Genomic DNA, 25,461 nt, shown 5'->3' on the forward strand with positions numbered 1-25,461 from the left:
ATTTCTTAATTGGTCTAATAAAAGGTATCTTCTCTGAAACAAGACTTCTAGAGTTTTGCATTTCTTTTTGTCTCAGACCAACATGGCTACCAAATGCATCCCTGAAACACAGTACCATAGAAACTCAACCTCTGCCCATTACTTTCTTAAGGCAAAGGTCAGACCTTGCAGTGGGCTCCACAGCCAGTCCCTTCAAGATCTATTGGAGGACTAGCTGCCTCAGGTTTTAACATGGATAGTGAAGTGTTCTTGCCATTCCAGGAGGCATTGCAAGGTAAATACATGACACTAAAAGTCATCATTGAATAATCACAGGATGGAAAGTGTCAGTGATGATGAGTTTCTTTGGAGGCAGAATCAGAAAGGCAGCCACCATCAGGTTGTCTATGCTAGACATTTTAAATGTAATAACTATGAATCCTTCTCATTTTCTAGCATTTCCCTCTTAGATCTCAAAGGCATTCTAGAGATACTCAGCTGGATCAAACTGTCACCTTCATGTTTGAATGAATCACTGCTTCCCTGTGTATGTCCATCTAAAATGTCTTTCTTATCCTTAAATACCTAAGTTGCATGAATAACATTAATTCAGGCTTCTAATGTAAACTGGACAGATCAACATAGCCTAGTTTATCCAGTCTCCCAGCGGGGTTTGTGGAAACATCATTATAAGGAACTGTTACATCTAGACTGAACAAAGCACCAAAATGTGTCACATAGGAAACAATCCTGCCTTGTCTCTAAGGGAATGAACTAGGTGCAATTTAGTAGGTTGGTTCCAATTTTATGAGTCTGTGATTTAGTGATGAGAGGGCCAGACTCCCCACTGATGCAAATCAGCAGGGTGCTATTTGGTGGGGCTATGCTAATTGACACCTGCTGAGGACGTGGCCCAGTGTCTGGAGTCAAAATTTCCTTCATGGAGCCAGTTTAATTTACACGAAACCAGAGACAGTCAAATAATGGAAAAGATGATTGGCGAATAATTACTGCATGCAAAAAAAAAAAAAAAGAAGCCTATTATTTGCAATGAATTATTCAAGCAGCCCTGTTTAAGGCTCAGTCTCTGACAAATGTAATGGGGCGCTCCATCTCTTTCTTTCATACACATCCATTCACGCCTACTCCTGCTGGCTTCTCTCCAGCCAAGGTGCTCATAAAAAATTAGTTCCTTTTGGAATGCCAAATTGTTAGCAGGTGATGGATTTTGTAGATTAAAATGAGCACAATGACGGTGATTGAGTTCAGAGAAATGTTGCCTCATTATTACTGTGACCCGATTTATAATAATCAAATCAACACTCACTAGAGCTTAATTTGTCTGTTGCTTTTCCAAATTTGCTGTGTATGGGCATTTATTTTTAATGTCTCATTTTCTTTTCCCTTAACTCTTTTATTGTAACCTGGAAAACAAATGAGTTATTTGAGTGGGGTAGGAGGGAGAATGTAAAGGGTGATTTCTGAGTGTGTCGTGTTTCACAGGATTTGTACAATCTTCATTGATTTTTGACTGTATAAAAGGCAGGCCTGCAAAAGATCAAGGTCAGACATTCAGGGACAGACAGCTGCCTCCTAAATGAGGTCATTGCTCCAGGATAAAATCAGACTGAAGAGAGAGGTGGTAGTGGAATACAATACATCCTCTGTGCCCAGAATGAAGTGTGGATGAAGCATATTGCCTCTATAGTGATTACATAGAGGCTTGGATTCAGCCACAATGCACACACGCTATTAACACATTGTCTCATCGTCTATCTCTAGCAGTAGATGGCAGGGAAAGTGGATTAACAGGCTGTTCTTAGTTCTCAGAGAGCCAAGTCTCCAACACCTTTGGTGCATGATATATCACACCCAAACAATTACTATAGTGACCCTTATTATTCCTTATTATTGCATTAATCCAAATTCCCTTGACTAATAGGTAGATGCTTTGTTGTCACGGCTACTGGCACAAAGCATGCACACCATTTAAGTCCAACTTACACCTTTGAAATAGGGGAACAGGGTGAATTTCAACTGATATCGCCATATATAATTAAATATAAAAAATTTTTATACTGAAATATGTTGCAGTGAATATTGAGAAAACACTTCACTGCTTGATACTTTTTCTCAACTTGAACAGATGAGAAAAAAGTTCCCGGTGGTAGCTGAAGATGTCATTTCAATGCCAAAAATGAGTTATAATTTCAACCCAAACACCTGTTGGATAATGTGCAGCTCCCAGTACTTTGTATTTAAAGCTTTTGGCAGCTCATTGGAGGGTCATCATTGCTATACAGGCCTGGAGTGGAGCTCCCCTATAAGCAACTTATTGTAGGCCATATCAAGAGATGTTTGGTCACTGATGTCATTGGGATCTGGTTAAGGTCTATACAGAGGGGTATCTATACTCTGCCAGTATAAAGGTGGGCAAAATACGTGATGCACCCACTGGTACAAGTCACTCTATCCTGGGGTAATGTGAACCATCAGAGAGTCAGGTGCAATTTTTGTCAATGTATATATTGTGTGCTTGCTCCCCTAATCGATTTTTTTGAAGCAGCCTTTTGCCCAATGCACACAGACTATTACTGACTTCCTGTCACCACATGGAGAGGCACTGAAAGAATGCCTATTGGGTACTTAGGACACCACTGTGGCTTACATCAGTGTAAAAACTGATATGAATGTGCTCACTAGCACTAGAATTGCCATCCACCCTCCAGGAGGCTCTGCAGAAACTGGGCAGAAAAGGCCCATTCCTGGGATCACTTGCTAGACAGTACTTGCGGGACTGTAGGCAGAGCCATGACCTTTGAATCGAACTGGAATTGCTTTATACCTGAGCTAAAGGCTGCTGATTTTGCAACCCATAGCCATCTTGTTTTTAATTTTAGAAGCAGTCTTATGAAAGTGCCATAGATATTTAAGAACTAAATAATTTAGAGAGCATTACACATTCAGAAAATGCATCCACATTTCACTCTCTCTAGCACATTAAAAAGTTCCTTACCTGACACTGACCTCTTGTGGCATTAAAATAAAATGCAGCCACTACCCTGCTCATTCAAAGCTCATAAGAATTAAGCTCTGCAGCGTTACCTTTTCAGCCAGAAGCCCCAGTCCTGAGCAAGCTCCTGCGCTTGTGTGGAGTCTCAGTGAAGCCAATGGACTCTGTGTGGGTGCAGGGATCTCTCTATGGACTTCATTCCAGGCCCAGGTCATAAAAAAATTAATAACAACATGAGAAATGCACTTTTCTTGAGGCATAAGCAGAAATAAGGTGCCTGGATAGGATATTCTACTTTGATCATGACTAATGTATTATGGAGACAATTTTCAAAAAACCTTTAAGGAGATTTAGGAGCCTAAATCTCATTTCCAAAGTGATTTGGATATCTAATTCCTGCTGGCTTTCGATATGGGTACTTTGGCTCTTGGAGATGAGTGTGACTGTTATTTGGTCCAAACTGATGCGTATGCTTAAAAGAGAGCTTTTCCAAGGACACCTAACCCTATTGAGAGACAGTGGGTCCCTAACGGCTGTGTGTGCCTTTGAAAATCTCCTCCTTACATTTTTGCACATTCAGGGTCATATTTGCAAAGCTGCCATTTGTCTTGAATATAGATTTTCTTTATTAAGAAAAAAAATGACACCGATTTCCAGTGGGGCTAAGCATATATGCAACCCTTGTTGACACCACTACAGTTACGAGTATTTAGATTCTCTGGAGACGTAGGCCTTTCACTTTTTTCAAACTAGAGAGCAACAGGACTATTCCATAACTTACACAAGAAGCAATATGAGGCTGTTTTTTGACCAATAAACATCCTTCTGTAGTGTTTGTGAGCCAAACATAGCTGCAAAGTAAAACTACCTCATTGATTTCAGGCCCCCAAGTGACTATAAAGTGAAACTGAGCTCATGGATTTTTTTTACCCAACTGGGAGAAATGTGCACAGTAATCAACAAGGATCCTGGTTTTCTCTGATTTAAAAAAAAAAATCCCCAATTTTGGGGAACATATATGAAACACCACACACACACCCACCCCCCCCCCATATATATATGGTGTTTCATTTAAATCACAGAAAAATGTGGATTTGGGGTTACTTTTTTAATATATATATATACCATATATATATATATCTGGTGTTTCATTTAAATCACAGAAAAATGTGGATTTGGGGTTACTTTTTTAATATATATATATACCATATATATATATATCTGGTGTTTCATTTAAATCACAGAAAAATGTGGATTTTGGGTTACTTTTTTTTAACTGAAAATTGGGGATTTTTTTAAATCAGAGAAAACCAGGATCCCCGGTAATCAAACAGCAAAAAATCCACTGTGTTAACACAATTCTCAGGTGCTACCAGCATCATAGATGAGGACGTATATACTGATAATATAGGGGTATGCACCAATGCCTGTTCCAACTCCCAGTGAAGTGAATGGAAGTCAATGGGGTTATTTTGCATAACTGTTTTCGGGGTCAGACCTGGAAAAAAATATGATGAAAATAGCATTTTGTTCGCTTGGCAATTTCATTCTTACTCTGTTCCCTAATAATGTTGAGGGTTTTATCTTCAAGATTCTTTCAAACTTCCCTTATTCCTTTTGTTCTTCTTGCCCTGCTTTGTATTATTGTCCCTCCAGTGCTCCAGTGGAGATCATTACTTCAGTTGTAAGCTCTTTGGAGAAGGGAATCTTTTTGTTCAAGTCCAAGTATGATCCATGATGCATCCTGGTTCATGACTGGGTCTTCTAGATGCTACCCCCTCACCCACAGCCTATCCAATCTTCCTCCTGCCCAACGAGGCTCCAACCTCTCCTCCATGTGAACCTTAGATTTAAATCAGCTTACCTGAGAGGGGGCTTAAGAGGTAGAGGGAGGTGGGGTTGTGAGAGTATGTAGAAGTTTGTTGACTTGTGGGTGAATGAGAAGGAAAGTGTGCCTGATGTATGTGTGCATGTGCCTGTGTGTATGTTCATGCATGTTATAAATGCTGTTACCCAAGGTGATGTAATTAGAGCTGTGTGAATAATTATAATTAAATATTTTAATCCATGAATTTAGCCTCATCTTCTGCTTGTGAAATGTCTTTGAGCAGGTCACTATTTCCTCACATTTATTCATCCTTTCCTATTTGTTCAGGGCTTTGCTATGGAAATATTTAAGTCACAGGCATTGTCTGGCAACATTTCTGTGCTTTAAAAGCAAATCTGGCCCAGAGGTCTGTTGGCTGTGCAGATGCTCAAGTCACCCAGTAAATTGAAGGGATTCTCTCCTCCTGGTGAAGCTGCGGCTGGAGGAAGTGCATTCTTTCCTGCAGCTACAGCTTGCCAGTCTGGTCATATACCTAGCTTAGAGAAGGAAGTCCAAGGCCAGATTCTGCTCTCTCTAATTAGGTTGAGCAGCAGCTATCTCCCAGTGGTTCCACTGAAACCAAATAGGTCACTGAGAGTATAAGTAAAGGCATTATAATCTGGCCCCCAGTTCTGTCCTGAAAGAAGCAGACCTTGTGAGGTGAACCAGCAAGGACTGTTGTGCTTTCCAGGGCAGCAAGCAGTTGAAAAATTGGTCTCTTGGGGCCCCGATTCAGCAGAGCTCTTTACAAGATGCTGAATTTAAAGCACTGGAGAGTAGTCCTGTGGATAGAGTTGGACCAGCTTATGTGCTTGGAGTTAAGCATATGCTTAAAATCCCAGTTCAACAAAGTTTTTAAAACCTGTGCTTCACTTTAAGTTACCTTCTGATGCATTGATTTTCAATTACATTTAGGCCTGGCCTATACTGGGTGCAGCTATACCTTCATTAATGCGCTGAAGTTACTGTGCGTTAAGTTTAGTACTTGGCTAACCAAGTACTTAATCAATGCACAGTAACTGGCACTACTGCGCAGTAGTGCTGGTGCATAGGTTTTTACAGACGCTAACTGTGCAATAGTTTAATACTACTGCACAGTAGCATATTAGCACAGGTTTTGCCTGGCACGCTACTGCACAGTGTTATTAGGCTACTGCGCAGTTAGTGTCTCCACTGAAAAGTATTAGCTATATCATCATTTCAGGTAAGGGCGCGATTTTTTTTAATCACACAATTCTGCCAGCCGAAGTCCTAGCATTGATACTGTTCTGATGATATAAAGGTGACTTACCCTGATAGAGGGTAAGAAAGAAAAGAAGAAAGAAATAGCCATATTGGTGTAAAGCAGTTTCATACCGATAGAGCTGCATTCATCTTAGGGGGTTTATATCACTTTGACTATATTGACCTAGTATAGACAAAACCCTGAGCAAAAAGGAGTCTTAAAATAGGAGTGAGTTGCATTTAGTCTAAGAAACTCTTTGCAGTGATGTAACAGGGCCTTAATATAACAGAATTAGGATGCCAGAGTGCATAGTTGTTTAGTCATGTAAAGATGCTGATGAGCGCAGACTGGGATTTTCAGAAGCATGCAGGCACCTAGCTGCCACTGAAGTCAATGGGAATTAGGCACTTAAGCATTTCTGATATGCCCACTAGGTGCCTGTATGCATTCTGCATCTTTAAAAACCTGGCTCCAAGACTGCAAATGCTCTGCTCAATACAGGTGGACTTAACTGTGGGCTTAAATTAAGTGTGTGCTTAGAGCTTTGCTAGATCATGCCTTAGCAAGTATTTAGGTCTCTGCATTCCCCCAGACTTCAGTCCTTAGGGAAATTTCTGCTTCAGTTTAATCTAAAATTAAACTTGATGTTAACTTTGCATTAGATGTAGTATTATTTATCAGCCCAGTTGAGATGTACTGTGTGTATCTTCTGATTGCTTTTGAAGAACTTAATAAAACACTCCTTACAGTGATGCAGGACTAGAAGCTAGAGGGCTTTGATAAATTTAACATTAGCTTAATATTTCCATGGGGATTTAAAAATATCAGAAACTTTCAGGAATATTTGCTTGAGTTAAGTCATGCAATTTGTCATCCTTCAAAGAGATGTTTCTGCTCACACTCACAGAAGGACAGAAGTGTTTAGCCTAAGCTGTGCACTTTAGTGGGCTAGTGATTGTATCTTGAATTGCACCCAGCTTTGGAAAATAATAGGGCCAGATCCTGAAGTCCTTGTGAAAGCCCTGGTCCTGCAAGGAGAGCTAGATGAGCAAATCCTAGCAGTCATGCAGCCGCACTGAAATCAGCAGGGCTCTTTGCTGGTGCCAAGTCCCACCTGTTCAGCTCCAGCTACATTGCTCTGGGAGAACACAGGTGTCCTGTGTTCAAATGTAATTCATGACCATTTTGCTGTGCCTTGATTCTGCCAGGGCTGGTGTAAAGGGGCCTTAGTGTCTGTGAGAATCAGACCCTTTGCTTTCACTCCTGCCATGTTGAAGTAAAAGGCTTTCTTATTGTGTCTATCTCAGATGCTTATAGGGCTCCTGGCACTGCAGCATCTAAGCTCCTCACAATCTATTAAGGAAATATCTTCACAGCCAACACCATTGTGATGCAGGGAAGTACTATGTTTCCAGATGAATGCTCAAGGGACAGGGAGACTAATTGACTTGTACAAGGTCACCTGGTAGGTCTACAGTATAATGAGGGATGGGTCTCTGAACAGCTAGACAGAACTGCTGGCCCATTCTTTGTATTCCAGTTATTCATAAAAGGCCTAAGCAAGATTACGTCTCCAGCGTGCAGGGTGCTGTACATCTGAGAGCGTGCAAGAGACAGCACTTGTCACAGGAAGCTTAATAGTTCCCAGCTTCTGGAGATTTGTCACTGATTGGTGATAAAAGCATTTCTGTATTTTTATTGCTTTTTTTTTCAAGAGAATCCGGTGCAGAAAGCATCATCTTTCCACTTGGCAGTACAGTCCTTGTTGGTGTTGGTTTGCGAATTCATAAGCCAATCACTCCTTTGGGATGGATAACTAGTGCAGTGGGATCCTGACCTTGGGCAATAATGTGTATGGCTAAAATAATTATTTTTATAGACATCGAGCAGCCAGAAATAAGTCTGAAAAGTAGGCTAATAATTTCTAATGCTCAGATATAAACAGAAGAAAGTGCCCAGGCCCTGGAAAATCTAAATAAATACCCATATAGAAAACAGGAATGTGCACATTGAATTGGGTAAGAAACCCAACTTTAGAGGACCCATATCTCCAGGGGTCTCTATATTCTTTCACAGAATTTGCCATTGTACCAGCCTTTGTTTCCAATTCCTGGTAGTTTTTACAGTGTTTTTTTTAAAAATTAAGCTATTACATTTATTTTTTCTTCTTTATAGGAACATGCCAAGCCTCTACAGCCATACACACCTGCTAGATTTGATCCAGGTGAACTGTTGCATTGACTTAATTGACTAAGCATGTGCATGATTGGAAGGCTATCTGAATCCAAAGCAGTGTTGTCTTCTTGAGTCTACAAACAACCTGCAGCAATGGCTTTTGTCAGGTGAGAACTCATTCGCTCCAGGAGCTGTGAATTCTGAAGCCTAATTATGATTATTTCAATGTCAGCAACTTCTTGCTCACCGTTTCATCCAACATATCCAGCTGATGTGCTTAGCACCAATTATGTGTGGGGACAAGGTGAAATAAAATTGAAATAAATGTCAAATGACAACCATCGCTGTATGACTGTGGAATTTATTTTTAAATTTACTTCATTCAAAGAGAAGGGGGATGGTCTAGAAATGAAGGAGCTAATGCAGGATTTGCAAGACATGTGGTCAGTTGTCTGCTCTGCCACAGATTTCCTCTTGTGTGACTTCAGGAATATCCCTTAGGCTTTGATGCCCCATTTCTCCACTTCCTGTCACTGCTGTGTTGGTTTGGTAATTTTTTTCCCCCCCCATGTACAACATGAAGAATAAGAGCATGTGTTGTGGGCGCAGGTATGGTGGAATATGGCCTAGCAGGGGAATGCACTTTGAATTAAAAGACAGGTGCCCTTTCACAATATTGTCTATACTGAAGGTATATTTTAAGATGCATATTTTGTATTAAGAGGCACAAGCAGGCTTTCTTGTTTTTGTTTCTGTTTCAGTATAGTTGTTCTAAGACAAACCCAGGTACTTTTGGGTAGTTATTCTTGAGGATATGTCTAACTATACAGTATTCACTTTGTTTCCTAGGGCGCTCCGGAAGAAAAAAAAAAAATGTCTGGAATAGATTTGGTGAGCCAATTACCCATGCACCTCTCCCGGATTTTGACACGAACCTCAGGAATAAAGGGGTAGGATCTATAATAATAATCTATAGAAGATTAATTTTGACTTTGGCACTCACAGCCCCAGCAAATGGATTATGATTTGTTGCTTCTGAGACTGACGTAAATCAACAAAATCCAGCCTAGTCAGTGTTACAGTGTAAACTTTTTCCTTGCATGTAAAATTTCAATTCACACCCTGTGAGAGTCAACATCCATTGTTTGAGGAGCCCCGTAGTAACAGAGGCAGAGAGAGCAAAGTTAATTACAGACCCATTTCAAACAACTGCAGACTCTGCCCCATTGTTGGAATTTGGCATCCAGTCCAACCTATGATTGTTCCCAACAATACTTTACATTTTCTAGTGTTTTTGTTCAGACTTGTTTAAAATCAGTGAATGCTTACATAGACTGTGCCCTGATCTAACAGCTCACCAGAGCTCTAACAGAAGCTTTTCCTTATGTTTAGCGTGCACACATGTGTACATACACCTCATGTGCACAGAGCTCTGAAAACGTGGTTCTGAATCTCACATCAGGATGTGAATTATTTGCCCATCATCAGCTGCATGAAATCAGCACCTACAAAAGTTAAAAAGCATCCGACTGCTCACAGAAACCTGTTCCCAGTTGTATCCCTCAGGAACAATGAAGGGTTGAGTAATATCGTGCACAGAGATTCTGAAAGTGTCAGTAAAATACCTCACCGCAGAAACATTAGTATTGACTTGCCTCTAATTATAGTTTTGCAGCATGTAGAGGCATAAATCATTATGCCAAAGATTATTTTGATGTGGGCTCTGTGGTTAGTGTTTGCAAGTCCGTAAGTAACAAATCTATCTAATTAGGTGTATGTAAATAGATGTTTTCAGATGGATTAAGTCGCACCAAACCAGGGGATGGTATGTCTTTCCCAAAGTACTGCCATAAACAACATCAGTCAGTTCCAGCCATCCTACCTAAAGTTTTATAGCCTTGATTCAGGTCCCAGTGGGCAATCTTCCTCGCCACCACAAGTTTCACCATCTGTGGCAGCAGTTGGCACCCTTTAGGGCAGCTTAGCAGAGGAGCCAAGGAGGAATCAGGCTCTGGAGGCAAACCTATGTACCCACTTCTAGAGGCAGCCCTTTGAGGTGGGGGTGCAGTGGCACTGAAGGTCCACCGTGCCCTTGCTGGGTGGGTAGATCACATCCCCTGCCCAGGCCCTTGCACTGTTTCCTCTCCCTTCTTTTCTTTCCCATACATGTGTCAGGTGAGCGTGGTGCAGTTGCTCTGCCTGTCTCTAGTACCGTTCTCCTGCCCACTCGGCTTGCAAGCTCCTCTGAGCAGGGACCCTGCTGCCCTGCACAGGAGCCAAGGAGGGGGCAAGGTCCCTCCTTGGTGGCCAGGGACCCTGCAACAACCGCTCAGCCTGCTCCCAGCCCTCTCCCAGCACAAGGGAGCCCCACACCCGCTCCTCCCTCCAGCTCCCGGTGGAGCTGCCAGCCCTGGAGAGGTGCCCGGGCGGCCGGTCCTGCGGGGCAGCTGCGCCGCGGAAGGAGAGCGGCTCCCCCGGCCCCGAGCTGCTGCAGCTGCGGCGGCTCCCAACTTCTGCCCCGGGGGAGGCCGGGTCCCGGCAGCTGCCCGAGGAGGGGCTTCAGGACTGGGCTGAGGTCCCAGCTGCTGCCCGGGGGGATTCCAGGTGTTGCCCTGGGCGGAGGTTCCAGCTGCTGGCGGGGAGCTCCAGATGTTGCACAGGGAGGAAGCCCCAGCTGCTGCCCTTGTGCCCTTTGGGGGGGCGGGGGTTCCAGATGTTGCCCTAGGAGGAAGCCCCAACTGCTGCCCTTGGGGTGCGGGGGAGTTCCAGATGTTGCTCTAGGAAGAAGCCCCAGCTTGGGGGGATTCCAGGTGTCCTATTGGGCAGAGGTCCCAGCTGCTGCCGGAGGCTGGGGGTGGGGATCCCCAGCAGGTGCCCTGGGAAGGGGAAGGGCCTCAGCCTCCTGGCTGCTCAGTGGCACTCTTTGGGGGAGGTGTGGGGATGTGTGTGTTTGCGGGGGGTGGCTCTCAGCTGCTGCAGGGCAAAAGGGGCTGCTTTTGGGGGAGACACGCTTCAGGGAGGTCCTGCAGTGATGCTGTGTCTGGGGCAGAGGGGTCTCCCCGAGGCTGCTGGGCTTGGAGGGGGGTGGTTCCGGGACTGTCTCATCTGCTTCCTAAGGCATCTCCATGTGTCAGAGGAGCGTCTCCGCAGAGGGTGTCCCCTTAGCTGCTGCAGCGGGGAGGCGGGTGCAGAGTGGCCTATCAGCTGCAGAGGGAGCTTGGTGCTGCTGCTACAGGAAGGACTCGGGGAGATGCTCGCCTGGCAGGGATAGGGGGCTGCAAGCGTCTGGCTGGGATATCCCGGTTGCTTCTTAAGGGGGGTCTTGGGATGGGGCTGTTCTGGAAGTGGTCCCCACAGTGGGGTCTGGTTGCCTTGTCATCATTGTACTGCTGCACATGGGGCGAGCTGAGGGCAGCCTCTTTTGCCCTGGATTCTAGCCTGAGAGCAGGTGCTCTTCCTCTTGCTGGCTTCTTCTTTCCATTATTTAATATTTATGACCCCAAAGCTTCCCTCCTCCCACCATCCTGAGTGGGATGCTGAAATGCTGAACGAATGACTTTCTGGGCTACAGCCCTGGGAAGCTTATGTAATGTCTTGAGGCAGGCCCAGGCAGCTGAGGTGAGGAGCCAGGTCACAGCGCTGGGGGTGGGAGCCTGCAGTGGGCAGCACTTGAGCTCTGCACCCAAGTGCTTGGGGGATGAGCTGTGTAGCAAGCCTCTAGCTGGGCAGTCCTGGCCCATTGGGGGAAACCTTCTTCAGAAGGTTGTTCTGGGACCAGAGCTTGAAGCTTCCAGTGACTTCACTTCTGAAGGCCAGATGTTCTCCCTACAGCTCATGCTTTGTATCATTAGATCTTGTGTATTTAGACAGTACCCCACTGCCCTGCAGCCTACTTACCACTGTCCACGATGCCTGGGCTGCACAGGATCTGTAGAATGTGGATCATTAGTCAGACTTGCTTCTCAGGATGGCACTGTATTCACCAGTGTGTAAGCTCCCATATGCCCACTACAGAAGGAAAACCAATGACTCATTAGTTTGCAATAGTGCCTGGGCCCATTGTGAATTGCACAAACAACTTGCGGGCTTGATTGTCATTACATTGGTAGTGTTACGGTAGTGCCTTGGGGCCTGGCCAGGGGCCAAGACTCTATTGAGCTTGGCTGTTTGTAGGTACATAATGCTCTATCAGGTCCTAGCCCCAAGGGCTCATGACCTATATATTTATCTCTCATTTACCTGGCTAGCAAATAAATGTCATTTCAAGAGTCACTTGCTCTATTTTTACCAACGCACCGTGAAAAGCAGAGGTCCTGATTTCCCCATGACTATGCAACTCAAGCTGTAAACTCCTTCAAGGATATGCTGACAGTTCAGCAAGGTGTGCCAGAGCCAGGCGTGCTGCGATGCACTGCAGAGCAGCCTGGAAGTGGATGCCTTCAGCAGTGTCACAAACACAGCCAAGTCGCGACAAGTCAAACTCGGTGAACTGCCTGATGTAGCCAGCCAGCGTCACAGTGACACTGCTGCCTGCGTCTGGTTGGACTGCAGATGGAAGCCTGCGCTGCCAGGGACGAGTGTGCTGACTAGCCAGAGTGGGGCGAACGTGCTGCCCTTGATTACTCTGGCTGTTGCTGCGCCTGTAAATGGATTTTGGCCTCATACCCAGCATAATGCAAGCACGAGGGCTTGCTCCATTAAATTAAAAAGGGGAGCATTTGTATGTGACAAAAAGAAATGGACGTTTCCACAAAGTGCAGTTCAAATGTGGGACTCATTGTCACAGGGAGGGTTGGGCTGCAGGGAGAATTACTGTGCAGGAAGTGAGGGGTGAGTTTACAGTGCACTAGCTGCAGGCATGGCATCTGGTAAGGCATGGATGTGTGACATGGTGCAATCTGCCTTTGCCCCTATGCACACGTTGAACAGGTGGAGTTCATACAGTGGTGTAAGTTATCCCCGCTCTGGGGAAGCTTGGAGCTTTTGCAGTTTATTCAGGCATAACGGTTTGCCCAAGGCAGTCTGTTACAAGCTCTCCGCACCACCCATTGGCCATGTACTGTAATAGCCTACAGGTACCTTAGAGAGTTGGTTGTCTGTCCCTTCTGCATAACTTTGTAACTAGTAGTACTAGTGTAAATGCTTGCTGGGTCCGCTGTCATATTTGGCACTGGATATCTATGGGGGGAACTAGTATGAAGTAACTAGGTACACTGTAAATTGATACCCTGTCTTACTGCACACTCAATTCCCTGTGTGGACAAAGAAGGAATTCAACAAGGTTCAATAAAGGACTTTTCTCATGGATAACGAGGATATCCAGGATTTATCAGAAGTAGCGATAACAACCAGTTCAGGAGGGATGTTCAGCTTCATGCACCAGGTCATAGATCAAGATGAGAACTATTGTTGAGGACAGAATATCCTTCATCTGCCTACTGATGGGTTCTTGTACCTTCCTCTGAAGCATCTGATTCCAGCCCCTGTCAGAGAGAGACACTGCAGTAGACTGGCTTTGGGTCTGACTCTCTCCGGCAGTGGTTATATTCCTGGTTTTGTAGCCACTGCTTGTGTATAGGTTTCTTTTTTGGGGAGGATGGAGGCCAAGGCACGATCCTAGGAAACTCGATTGGAGTCTGATTGCAAATGCTGGTATCTCTAGTTTGGCTGGATATGCTGTGGGACAGAGCAATCCAGAGTGGAGAGGTTCCAGTGGACTTCTCATGCTTCCCGTAATGGAAACCTAGGAATGGTGGGTGGAAATCAATTCCACTGCGAGAAATGAACACCTGAGATTGTAAATTCTGCTGTGAAGGCAATGCAGTGCAATACATGAAGAGAACCAGGGTCATTTCCTCACAATTTGCTTCATTGTTCAGTTTCCTTTGGCTCCTCCCTGAATTCACGGGGGGATCGCATGCAAATGCAAACACAGGGCCATGGCACAGTGGCTAATCACAGCCCGAACGCCTCACCCAAAGGTTCTTGCATCATCTGCTGTCTTTGCTGTAATACGTGGCACCATTCATAGCTCTGAGCTATCCCTGGATAGTAGGGCTCAGAAAGAGCTATCAGGGCTTCAGGGAATGTCTCCTCTGGGAGAGGAGCTCTGAGCAGGGTCCATCAAACCCTTATTTGACTGAGGACTCTTCAGGCACAAAACCAGTGACTTGAATTTCTCCTTTTTGGCTCTGACCCTTGCACAGACCCTGGCCACAAAGCATGCACTCCCAGAGGCATGAACACAGCATGGTGGTGGGGTGGATGGTGACCTTGTTGCCCTGTTCCTTCTGTTTCTGCATCAGTCAGCAGAGCTGGTCAGCTCCAGAAATGATGCAGCACAAGCTCTTCCCTTTTGTTTCCTAGGTGGCACAGTGGTTAGTTCAGGACCTGGGTTTAAATTCCTGCTCCACCACAGACTTTCTGTGACCTTGGGTGAGTCTCTTAACTTGGTTCTCTGGAGCTAAAATGGGGCTCGTGGTTCTTCCTTTCTTTGGAAGGGCATCATGAGTAGCTACGGTACCGTGGTACAAGCAGCAGAGATAGTCTGCACATCATGCAACAGAGGTCTTGAGGGGGAATTTCTCTCCTCCCATCACAAGCACGTGCCTGCATTATGCAAGCTGGCTCCAAGTCAGCACTTTCTTTTATTTCCCCAGAGCTCTGGCTAATGATTAAGTTGTTATCAGCTTCAGGGCTCCCATCCCACAGCTGCTGTATTCACAGGCAGAGTGTTCCTCACATGCACAAATGTTTTTTTCAGGGGGGGAGGTGCTCAATTGTCCCCAAAGAGGGAGCTTTGGCCTGTGTCACTCATATGGCAGCCTCCAGCTGAGCTTCAACTCCCCGCTTGCAGTGAAGCACATGTCATTTCTCCGGTTGCCTTTCCTTTTGATTTCCAAACAAATTAAAAAAAAAATCTGGATGCTTTTAATAATTAATGACTTGCCAGGGAAATTTCTTATTCAAATGAGGGTGCATTCAGTGCAGCTGATTAGCTGGATCCTGTTAGTGGACTACTATTGAAAAAGTGGGAACAATTGTAATTACAGCTATTTTGCTTATGCATTTAAAGAACATGCGCATCTTTAATTGGAAGAATAACCCTTGATCCATCACTTGAACATGATTAAATAAGCTTCAACATCTGACACGATGTCCTAATAATGTTACGGTGACGTTAGCCTGGCCTTCAGGATAATAATAAAATTGAGAGCGGGGTTGATGTATGGCCCTGTCAGGGCAAAAATTAAGAGAAATGGAAACTCTATTATAAATAAATGATCATTTGTTACACTCAGCTCTTTGATCAATTCCTCTGCCTGGGAAGGAGACTGCAAACGTGGTGCCACAACGGCAATTACCTGTTATAAGGTAGCACAGTGGGGACTCTGATAATTGACTTTGCAAAGAAAAGATTGGTTTCTTGTGTCTATTCTACTGAGATGGTGTGAAGAGAGTGCCCGTGTGGTGGAGGGCAGGGGAACAAATTTGGTAGGTCACTACTAGTTGAGATTTTGGGCTCCCTTCACAGCTTCCCGCTGCCTTACTGTGATTACTGGCCTCGTGTTTTTTTAAAAGCAGTCAGTGGTATTTAGACATCTGTTTTGACCCATTAACTTAAATGGAAGCTGCATGTCTGGATCCCTCAGACTGCTTGAAAAATTTCTCTCTCCACTTCTCAGTGCCTTGGCTTACTAATGTATCAAGCTGGTTTAAAAGAATTAACTAGAAGGGCTTTTAAAGCCTTAAAGGCTGTGAAGAGGTTTTGAATGAAAGGGACTAGATTTGCAAAGTTTGTTTTAACTGGTAAGAGAACAGTTCATTATTGTTCCATATTAGAGGCAGGAAAAGTAAATTCACATTATGAATCCTATGCCTTTGGGCTTAGAATTGACTTTAGGTTTCCATTAGTGAACCAAATAGTCTTATTTTCTTGATTTGTTTCTGCATTTCCCATGTGTGTACATTTCTCATTAAAAAGCCAGATTCTATGCTGTTATGTGGGGGTAAATATGGAAGAAATTGGCCTAGATGACCATGGAGTCATAGAAAGGCAGAACCGAAAGGGACCTTCAAAGGTCATCTAGTCCAACCCCCATCTGGGGCATTATGGAATACATGGAGCTCTGCTACTTTACACCGGGGAACATTTTGGCACAGAGGGATGGATAATCTGGAGTCTTCCAGATCACACCCAGGTAACGAGAGGGCAGAATCTGGCCCTTTGGATGGAAGATTCCACTGTGGAAAGAACGTGCTCTCAGTCCCTTATCTGCGTCTTTGCGGCAGTCGATTGGAAGATGAGAACACTTTGTTCAGTGCATATATGCTACATGTAGTTAAATTTAGATTATCATCTGCTGGAAAATTGGTGGCAAATTCCCTTGCATTGATCAGCTGCAAGTCTAGCCAGGTATAGAGTTTTCACAGAGAGATTTTAAAATATGTTTGGATTATAATGGAAAACAGAACAAGATCGGATGAAGGTTTCTCAAATACATTTGAGCTCAGCAAACACACCTGAGGTTTGTTTTTATTCTTTCCAAGATGGACTTGGATGGAACCAAAGGAGCTTGATTCTGCTCCTACACACTAGTTTTATGACTCCTAATTTTCATCGGTGTCAATGAGATTTAGAAGCAAGCACCAATTATTTGATGGCTACTAATTAATACTTTCCCCTGTGCAAATGAGTTAATGGCTCAGTTAATGGCTCATTGTGGTCTGATGCTTCAGAGAGGAGGTTGAACCTCTCATTTTTAGTGGTGACAGATGACAAAACAAAGGAGCAACGGTTTAAAGTTGCAGCAAGGAAAGTTTTTAGGTTGGATATTAGGAATAACTTTCTCACAAGGAAGGTAGTAAAGCACTGGAACAGGTTAACTGGAGAGGCTGTGGACTCTCCATCCTTAGAGGTTTTTAAGGCCTGGGTAGACAAAGCCTTGGCTGGTTGATGTAGTTGGGGCTGGTCCTGCTTTGAACAGGGAGTTGGACTACACGACCTCCTGAGGTCCCTTCTAACCCTATTTTTCTATGATTCTGATCTTGCTTACATGGAAATAAGTCATGATTAACTCCTTTGAAATCAGTAGAGGTACATTACTGTACAATCCCTGTAATTGAGAACTAGCTTGGGTACCTCTGCATGGCATGGCACTGCAGTGTGCTCCATAGACTTTCCCTGAATGACTTTGGACAAGTCGCTATAGGTCTTTTTGCTGCAGAGGATGAATCTGGCCTGGTAAAGATTGCCTGCTGGAAAAGAATGCTCTGTGGCTTAATTAACATTTGTAAAATGCCTTGAGATCTGTGGATGAAAGTTCACAGTTTGCTGTGTCCTAACACAGAATCTGTGTGCGCTTCGGATACGTGTATATTTTAGATGCCTTAAGTATGCGCCAGTGTTTGGACACACATATCTGGGTGTGGGTAACAAGGGAAGCTAATGGAAAGAATAGCATCCTAAGAATGTACAGTACATGTATTTAAACATCTGGGAACACTTCTTTTGAAAGCTCAGCTTGTCCAGGGTATGGATGCAAAGACATGAATTGAAGCCCGTTTAAAACCATAAGACTGGCTCTGCAGCTGATATCTATGCTGTTTTATATCACCTGAAGATCTGGTTCATAGCTCTACTACTTTAGCTAGAACTTGTATAGGCAGTCTGGACAGCAAAGAAACAAACCAGCAGGGATGCCAGGAAATTATTTTAATGGGGTATGAGGTGTCTTGTTATGAAAAGCAGCTCTCCAAAACCACACTGTTCATGGCAGTGAGGCTTTAAAGGTATGCTTCAGTGGTACTCAGAGCCTGACAGAGCTTGGTGTGATAGTGGATTTTGGAGTCTGACCCCGTGAGCATTGAGCCTGCTCCTGCTTTCATTTACAACAGTGAAGATCAAGAGCAACTCTATTGAAATCAAGGGAATGGGGTCCTTCATATTCAGCATCAAAAACCAGAGCATTTGGGAGGTGGAGGGGAAAATGTAAGGACTAGACAATCCACTCATAATGACCCTCTCTCCATCCCTGCCCATGAAGAACTGAGTAGGTGACTCAGGGTTTTAATCCTGCATCCTCTCAAGTTGTGCCTCTTCCTCTGCCTTTCTACTTGGATTGTAATTAGTAAGCTCTTTGGGTCAGGAACTCTCAATTACTCCCTGTATGTACAGATTAGGAGCTTCTAAGTGCTTTTGTAATTCAGCTAATAAATTAGTACACCAACAAATTAATGTACTGTCGGCTGCATCCCGGATGGAGTCAATAGAAAGTGTTGGTACCAAGCTCCTCTGAAAATCAGGCCTGTGGTGTTTAACCTACAATCAGTGAATGTCTTCAAACATGACTTAGGAGGGATAGTAGGACTGGAGTGTTGTTTTAGCTGCGATGGTCCAGGAAATGTATGAGAGGCAAGGCGATAAACGTGGTATCTCGTATTGGACCAGCAGTATAATTGATACACTTTATTGTGTCTGTGGAGCATGGTGTGCCACCAGAGGGTGCTGGTAGATCTCCACCATCAGACAAATCAGAGTTAATTGAATGCTTCCTACTTTAAGGTGAATGCCCAATGCTATGAAAACAAAAAAAAAAACCCCAACTTGAACTGTTATACTTGAAATATTCCATGTGGATTACTGCACTTAGATAGAAATAGCTTAATTTATAAAGAAACTTCCCACTTCTATAGTTCTGTCCTGAAGCACTTTACAGATCTCCTGCATTTGTGCCATCTTGATTGACAGAGACTTATGAGTGCACAGAGCTTCTCAGGGTCTCTGGGTAAGGTAGTCACAGGAAACCTGATTCTTATTTACACTAATGCCTCCTTACAAGTGCAGACTTATAGCTATAGTGGGTGTTAAGGGCCCTCACAATAACTTGGGATCAGGCTTGGAGTCATAAGCATGACCCAGAAGGCTCAAATGTAAGGGAAAGATCCTGGCTCTGCTGAAGTCCATGGCAAAACTCCTACTAGTTTCAGTGGGATTAGGTTCTCAGACCACTTCTGTCCTGACCCTCGTCCTAGAAAGGGTTTCATTCTCACGCTTGGTTTCATGCGACTGCATCTTAGCAGTTGACACATCTTTAGTCAGGACTTTAGGATTTTATCTGCCAGTAAAGCCTCCAAATATCCCTTAATTCCCTCATGCCTCATTCACCACTTCCTCCCTGTGTAAAAGAGAGGGAGAAATGCCTACCTGTCTCACAGCCATAAGGCTTAATTCTGTTGGTTAATTCTAACAGTGCCCTGAGACTGAGGGCACTATGGAAATGCAGAACATCCTGCTTTTTTCCATCCTGGCTGAACCAGGGGCATGTTTTTCTGGCAGCGTGACGAAGCTTACTATTCTCCTGATGGTGTGGTGTTCGCCTGGATTGCGCACACAGCGATGCGAACACGGCAGGATGCCCTTGCAAATCTCTGTTAATCAAGAGGAAAAAGGCAACGGTGGGAGGGGGGCCGGCTGGACTAATTCACACAGCTACATTTGGATTTGGCCTTGCCAGTTTTAAGCTGCTTTCCTGAGCTGCTCATTCTTTCAGTCTCGTATCTACCTCTCTTTTTTTGCTCCCATCAGCTCTGCTGTCATAGATAATTCTCCTTGTTGTTTCTAGGTACGTGAGAGAAGGCCGCTTTCGAATCGAGGAGAGAACGCTGACTGCTTTCCACTGGTTGTACTCCCCCCATCAGCATCGCATAGTCAGCCGGGCGGATCTGGAAACCCCAAGCAGGTAAGCAATGGGCCCAGATAAAGAGAAGCAATTGTACAAGGCACCACGGATGAACTGGCTTTCTGTAGAGAAAGCTGTCCAGCTCTGCCCCCTCAGCAGGGTGCTATGAGCTGGTCTTATAGGTGTTTGGGTCAGAAGGGACCTCAGCAGATCACTGAGTCCAACCCCCTGCCTGGGCAGGAAACAGCGTGGGGGTTAGATGACCCCAGCCAGGTGCACATCTAGCCTCCTCTTAAAGACCTCTCACTTGTATTAGAGCAGGGGTGGGCAAAATACAGTCCTCAGGCCGGATCCAGCCTGCCAGACAATTTCATCCAGCTGGTGGAAGCCCACCAACTAATTGTACCCCACCCAGCCCACACGCCTTGCTCCCACCCTCGTGGGTGTAAGGGCTTGGTTCAGCCAGCACGCAGCTTCGGGTCAGAACTGCTGCTGCCAGTGCTGCAGCAGCCAGGGGACCTTCCCAGCTTTCCCGGCACCCTGCTTGCTCCAGGCACCAGGTAGGGAAGTGGCAGAAGTGGGGCAGCAGTGAGAGAGGGAAAACTGTAGCTGGGTGGGAGCACAGAGTGTGGGGCTGGGGCTGTTGGCAGAGCGATCCCGTGCCCAGGGGGTGACGGGAGTGGGGAGCTCAGGGGGGTAGGGTGTGGGTGTGAGGGAGTGTGGTGCACAGAAAGGAGGGTGGTGTGAGGGAGGGTGGTGCAAACCATCCATGGTGCACAGCCCCTGCCTGCAGAGGCAGCAGCAAATGGCGGGTACTCAGGGTGCTCGTTACCTGTGCAGGCACTGCTGCTGCTTGGCAGCACACAGCTCCAGCCAGTGCTACATGAGGTGACAAGGAGCATAGCCTGGCTGGCCCGCCTGTCACATGGGGCTCCGTGTGGCACACGTGCAGCTCTGCGCCACTGACTGGGGGAAGCCCAGTGCAATGGAGCCGGCTGCTTTCCCTGACCCCTGCCATGCAGGTCCTGGGACTACGCTGGAAGTAGAGGGAAGGAGTCTGCAGGACACCTGCCCTCGAAAGCTCACTAAAACTCATTAAGCGGCCCTCCAGCCAAATAATTGCCTACCCCTGTATTAGAGGCTCTGCTGCTGCTGAAGGCTAGTTGCATCCAGGGAGCTCCAGATTTAATGCATCAGCAGCTTCTGCTTGCCACTCAGTGGATACCCCAAAACTTAGCTGGTTAATGGATGTGAAAAGCTGCAGCCTACTTTGTCATGACCACGTTGGCCCAGTCTATAATACATAGGGTTTGGGGTTTTGGTGGTTTTCAGTGTGAAAATCAAAGTTTTCCATGACACGCCAAGGTTTGTTCTGCATGTGTTTTGTCAATTACTCTTCCATGACCCCCCCGCCCCCTCCGTTTGCACTAGTAGTTTTGAGCTAGTCCAGTTCCTCTTTCACTTAAGGAACTAAATTCATTATTCAAAATTATCCATAAATATGATAAATTGACCCACTGACCATGTTTCTGTCTTCCTCTTTCCTTGCATTAGCTTTGTAATGGCCCTTTCTCTATCCTTCCATACAGTCTGGTGGTTGTCAGTGTGAAAGCCTCTGTGGTTCAAGCAATATGGCTCAGACTTCATGCATTTCTCCATCTCAGTTCCCCATAAACTTTCACCTCTCATCTGAAACCAGCTGCCTGTTATACAGCCCAGTTCCTTACTCGCTTGCTATTATTTTTCATTTATCTCTGTATTTCTATAATTGAACTGTCAGAGACAAAATCCTGCCTGATGGTGGAGAAAGAAATGGGGAACATTTTCTCCTGACATGTCAGGCCAGTGAGAGAAAGTTAGGAACACTGGCTTATTCAATATAGCCTTAATGAGGTATGGTTATAGGTAACTGGATAGAGATACAGCCCCTGAAATGGGTGGTACTCTGCATTAGCCAGGAAGCAGTTACTCAGAGATAAAAGGGTATGTCTACACAGGTATTTAGGGTTGATATAGGGGGTGGCCATCATCTACCCCAAGCCATGTGAGCTACGTCTCTGTGTCTTGAGGTTTTATTATGGCTAACACCACACCTGTCCACCTTGCCCTTCCTGTTTCTTGAGTGGAGCCCTTCTAGGAAGGAATCTGTAACCAACTTGGTTTTCTTTGCATGCTTGGTCCTAATTATTGGCAGTAGAGACAGGAAATGTGGTGCAGAAAGGTGCGAAGTGATGAACAGATTGGGATTGCTCTACCCAATTGCTTTTACTCTAGGTTCGGTGCACTCGGATGCATTTGAAACATGCTCCAGAGAGAGGAAGAAAAGGAGTGGGGAGAGCAAAGTTGTGGGAGCTTGATATCAAACCTAGAAATTCAGCAGTGTCTGGACAGATGTCTGCTGGAGAGGGCTGGTGGGTGCTGAGCTGACTGCAGCCTTAAAGATGCCATAGCCACAAGTGCAGACATAGCCAGAAATGATCTCTAGGCTGGCCTCTCATGGGGAATTTGGCCCAGACTGCCAAGAATCCTTTTGAGGAGGAGGCAGGGGCTCCAGGCCAGCAGGAGCTGTGTCAGACAGCAGGGCTCCTGCTCTGTTCATTGCAATGCCCAGGGAAGAAGTGAGCTCAAAGCCTTTTAGTTCATCCGATAAAAGCCACACCGTTTCAGGCAATACCATTTTATTTTGCATCGGTGGCTTCCGCCTAAGGGGCACAATTAGAGACCCCGCCCTTATAATCCCAATTCTCAGTTATGCTGAGGGTACTCGCACCCCTCTGACCATTTAAAGAGGTCTGAAAGTGAGTGCAAATGTGGTTTACATCCCCTCTACAGGCATCTCAACGGCACCAGAATAAGGTAAATGAGTGCTAGTGTAGTGAGGATTGGGGCTTTTGTTGTACATCAGGACATGCTATTAAAAAAGCTAGAGCAGAAGGAACAGCGAAGGTGCAGCCCCAAGAAACCCCTCAGCCCTCCCAGATGGCTGTTGTAACATCCCTTCCCAGCAGTCTCATGCTCAGTAAATATGGTCGACACTCGCGCCTCGTCTTTGCAGCTGATTTCCGTCGGAGCCCATCTGTTGGCGTGACCGTTTTTCTCTGCTCGGGGAGGTCGGGTTCCAGTTGCAGGGTCATATGCCGGTGCCAGGACGTGTTGCTTTGAGATTGGCAGCCTGCATGACTCAAAGAAAGCTTTGCAGCAGGAAGTCAAATCCTCTGTGGCAGCCGGGACATGCTGCTTTTCATAATTGCTTTCAGGAGGGCAGATGGGGATGTCGCAAGCTGTGGTTGTGCACAGTGAAGGAAAGGCAGACACAGCCGGCCTGGTGTCCTTGTCACTCGCACTTGCATAAATCAAGAGGGATTGCCTTGAACACCAGGATGTTGTAGTACTGGGGCAGGTCCTCCTTCCCCAGCATGCAGGGGTGGAAATCTTGGAGGAAATTTGTTCTTTCAGCTAGAGCCCAGGAATTGCTCCGTTTCTGTCTGCCACAGATTTTCTGTATAGCCACTGGCAAGACACATGGGCCAAGCTGTTGAAAATGGCTTCTGAATTTGAGTATCTGGACTCATGAGCGTCCAATTTGAGATGCTTACAGTTTGACTTTGAGGTGTTTAACTCCTCCAGAAACCAGGCCCTGGGATGTCTGTACTTGGGCTCCTCAAAACTGAAGCTCCCCAAATCAGAGCCCCATAAACACATTGCCTTTAGTGCCTGATCACTGTCTGCCTTGCACTTTGTGCCTTCATGTGCGCCTGGCAAAGTGGACATACAATACATGTGTGGGTAATAATGCTCTCTTATCTTGCAGAAGATGGTATATATTATTGTTTGTAAACCACTCTGCTCTGGCACCATCCCTCTAAGAGTCCTGTTTATCATAACTTTGGGAATTAAGATATGACTGGGCCCTGACTCCAGCTCACCCCAGATTCTGGCTTCAAAAGCAGAGCCAGGCACTAAGATTTCAATGACTAAACTTTGAGGGGTGGATTCTTAACTGGAGCAAATTGGTGCAGCCATATGGACTCAGGCTTGAATTTTCAAAGGAGCCTAAAAGACTTAGGCACCCCGTAGGCTTCTTTAAAAATCCATATTTAAATTCTCAGTCTGTCACAACAAAAGAGGACAAAATGACACCCCGCTCTAATGAAGTCTGTTGGTGTTGAAGTCAATGCAGACATACTAACATACTGCTATTCATTATGAATGGGATTTTTGAAAGCATCTAAATTCATGCTCTACTGAAAGGAGATTTATGCTCCTCTGCCACTTAAGCCTTTTTTGTATGCAGTGGGTACATCTACACGTGCACTTCGCAGAGGCTGATTAGCTCCCCAGTAAAGCATCACTGTCTGCACATGCTCTGATATTAGGGCACAGTAAATTAATTAACTCCACTGTAAGATAGTACTGTCCCCAAAAGTGCTGTCTTATGGCAGAGTAATTAAGTACAATGAAATGCATGTGTGCATGGTGACAGAGGTTGGCTGAGGCACAAGGGTGCTAAAGTGTGGGAACTGCCTGCCACACGGCTCTATGCTCTAGCACTGTCGTGCCCCAGCTAGCTCCTCTGCTGCCCAATGTCACCACCCAGAGCCCAGGGCTGAGCCTGGTGCCAGCCTGGGGCTATTCTGCCCTGGCTCAAACTGCTGCTATCCCAGGTGCATGTGTAGATGCTGCACCCAAGAGCAGCTGACTCTGGCTCAAACTGCTCTGGGGTTTATTGCGTCACAGTAATTTCACATGTAGATGTACCCAGTGAGTATCTCAGCCAGCCCTACCGCATACACACAGGTAAAATATTGGCACCTTTCACGATCTTGCTGTCAGACTCATGATATTTGATTTGTTTCATAAAGTCCCAGCTCCTGGAGTCATGTGAATTATGTGAGCATCTCTACTTTCATTTTTTTGCAAAAGGTAAGCTTCTATTCCTAATGTTTGCTGAGAGGGCCCTAAAATTTCAAAAGCCAGACGTTTGGTATAAAGAACAATGACACGTATTATTTCTTAAGACTTTCATGAGCTGAAGAACCATCTGACCTGGTTCTTAATGTTCATATATTTGGAGCATATATTAAAAGCTGAAATGGAAGTAGCAAGCTGCATGGCTCACCTACGGAGCTGGTGAGCATAAATGAAATATTGGGAGAATATTTCTTTCAATACTGAGATTTCGGTTGGTGCTTAAATTCTTTCCTTCAAAGCTCACTGTAAACATACCACCAAGCCACTCCTCTGATGGATGTTGTGGCTCACTTTCCTGATGCAGATTTATTGCTGTCATTTTAAATGGAGTGTTTTGTGATAAAATGTCAATTAACATAAAAGCCCCCTGGGCCTCAAGTAACACATCACTCAGGAACTATTTTCTTGCCTTGCATAAACATCTCTGGATAGAGGCATGGCTAAAAGCTTTTACTTCTTTATTTCAGAAGCAGTTTTTCTACAAATGCCCTTAAGAGTTGTGAAGCACTTGCCTACTTGCAGTCCCACGTACCATAGTGAAGGTAGGGAA

At 45.2% G+C, this 25,461-nt stretch overlaps 1 protein-coding gene across 4 annotated transcripts in view; it reads left to right on the forward strand.

Annotated features, from left to right (window-relative positions):
- RAP1GAP2 (RAP1 GTPase activating protein 2) overlaps positions 1-25,461 on the forward strand; it is a 318,047-nt gene that overhangs the window by 66,531 nt on the left and 226,055 nt on the right. Inside the window, exons 1-4 of one of the 4 annotated variants that reach the window (XM_006016109.3) lie at positions 7,356-7,549; positions 8,260-8,426; positions 9,109-9,209; positions 19,884-20,000. In XM_006016109.3, the coding sequence (XP_006016171.1) occupies positions 9,133-9,209; positions 19,884-20,000 (194 nt within the window). In that variant the 5' untranslated portion in view covers positions 7,356-7,549; positions 8,260-8,426; positions 9,109-9,132. Of the gene's footprint in view, positions 1-7,355; positions 7,550-8,259; positions 8,427-9,108; positions 9,210-9,790; positions 10,006-19,883; positions 20,001-25,461 lie in introns of those variants that run through there. The other 3 variants (XM_025210753.1, XM_014522857.2, XM_025210745.1) reach the window with 3 other exon arrangements.

Source organism: Alligator sinensis, unplaced genomic scaffold (assembly GCF_000455745.1).
Source record: "Alligator sinensis unplaced genomic scaffold, ASM45574v1 scaffold118_1, whole genome shotgun sequence".
NCBI lineage: Eukaryota > Metazoa > Chordata > Crocodylia > Alligatoridae > Alligator > Alligator sinensis.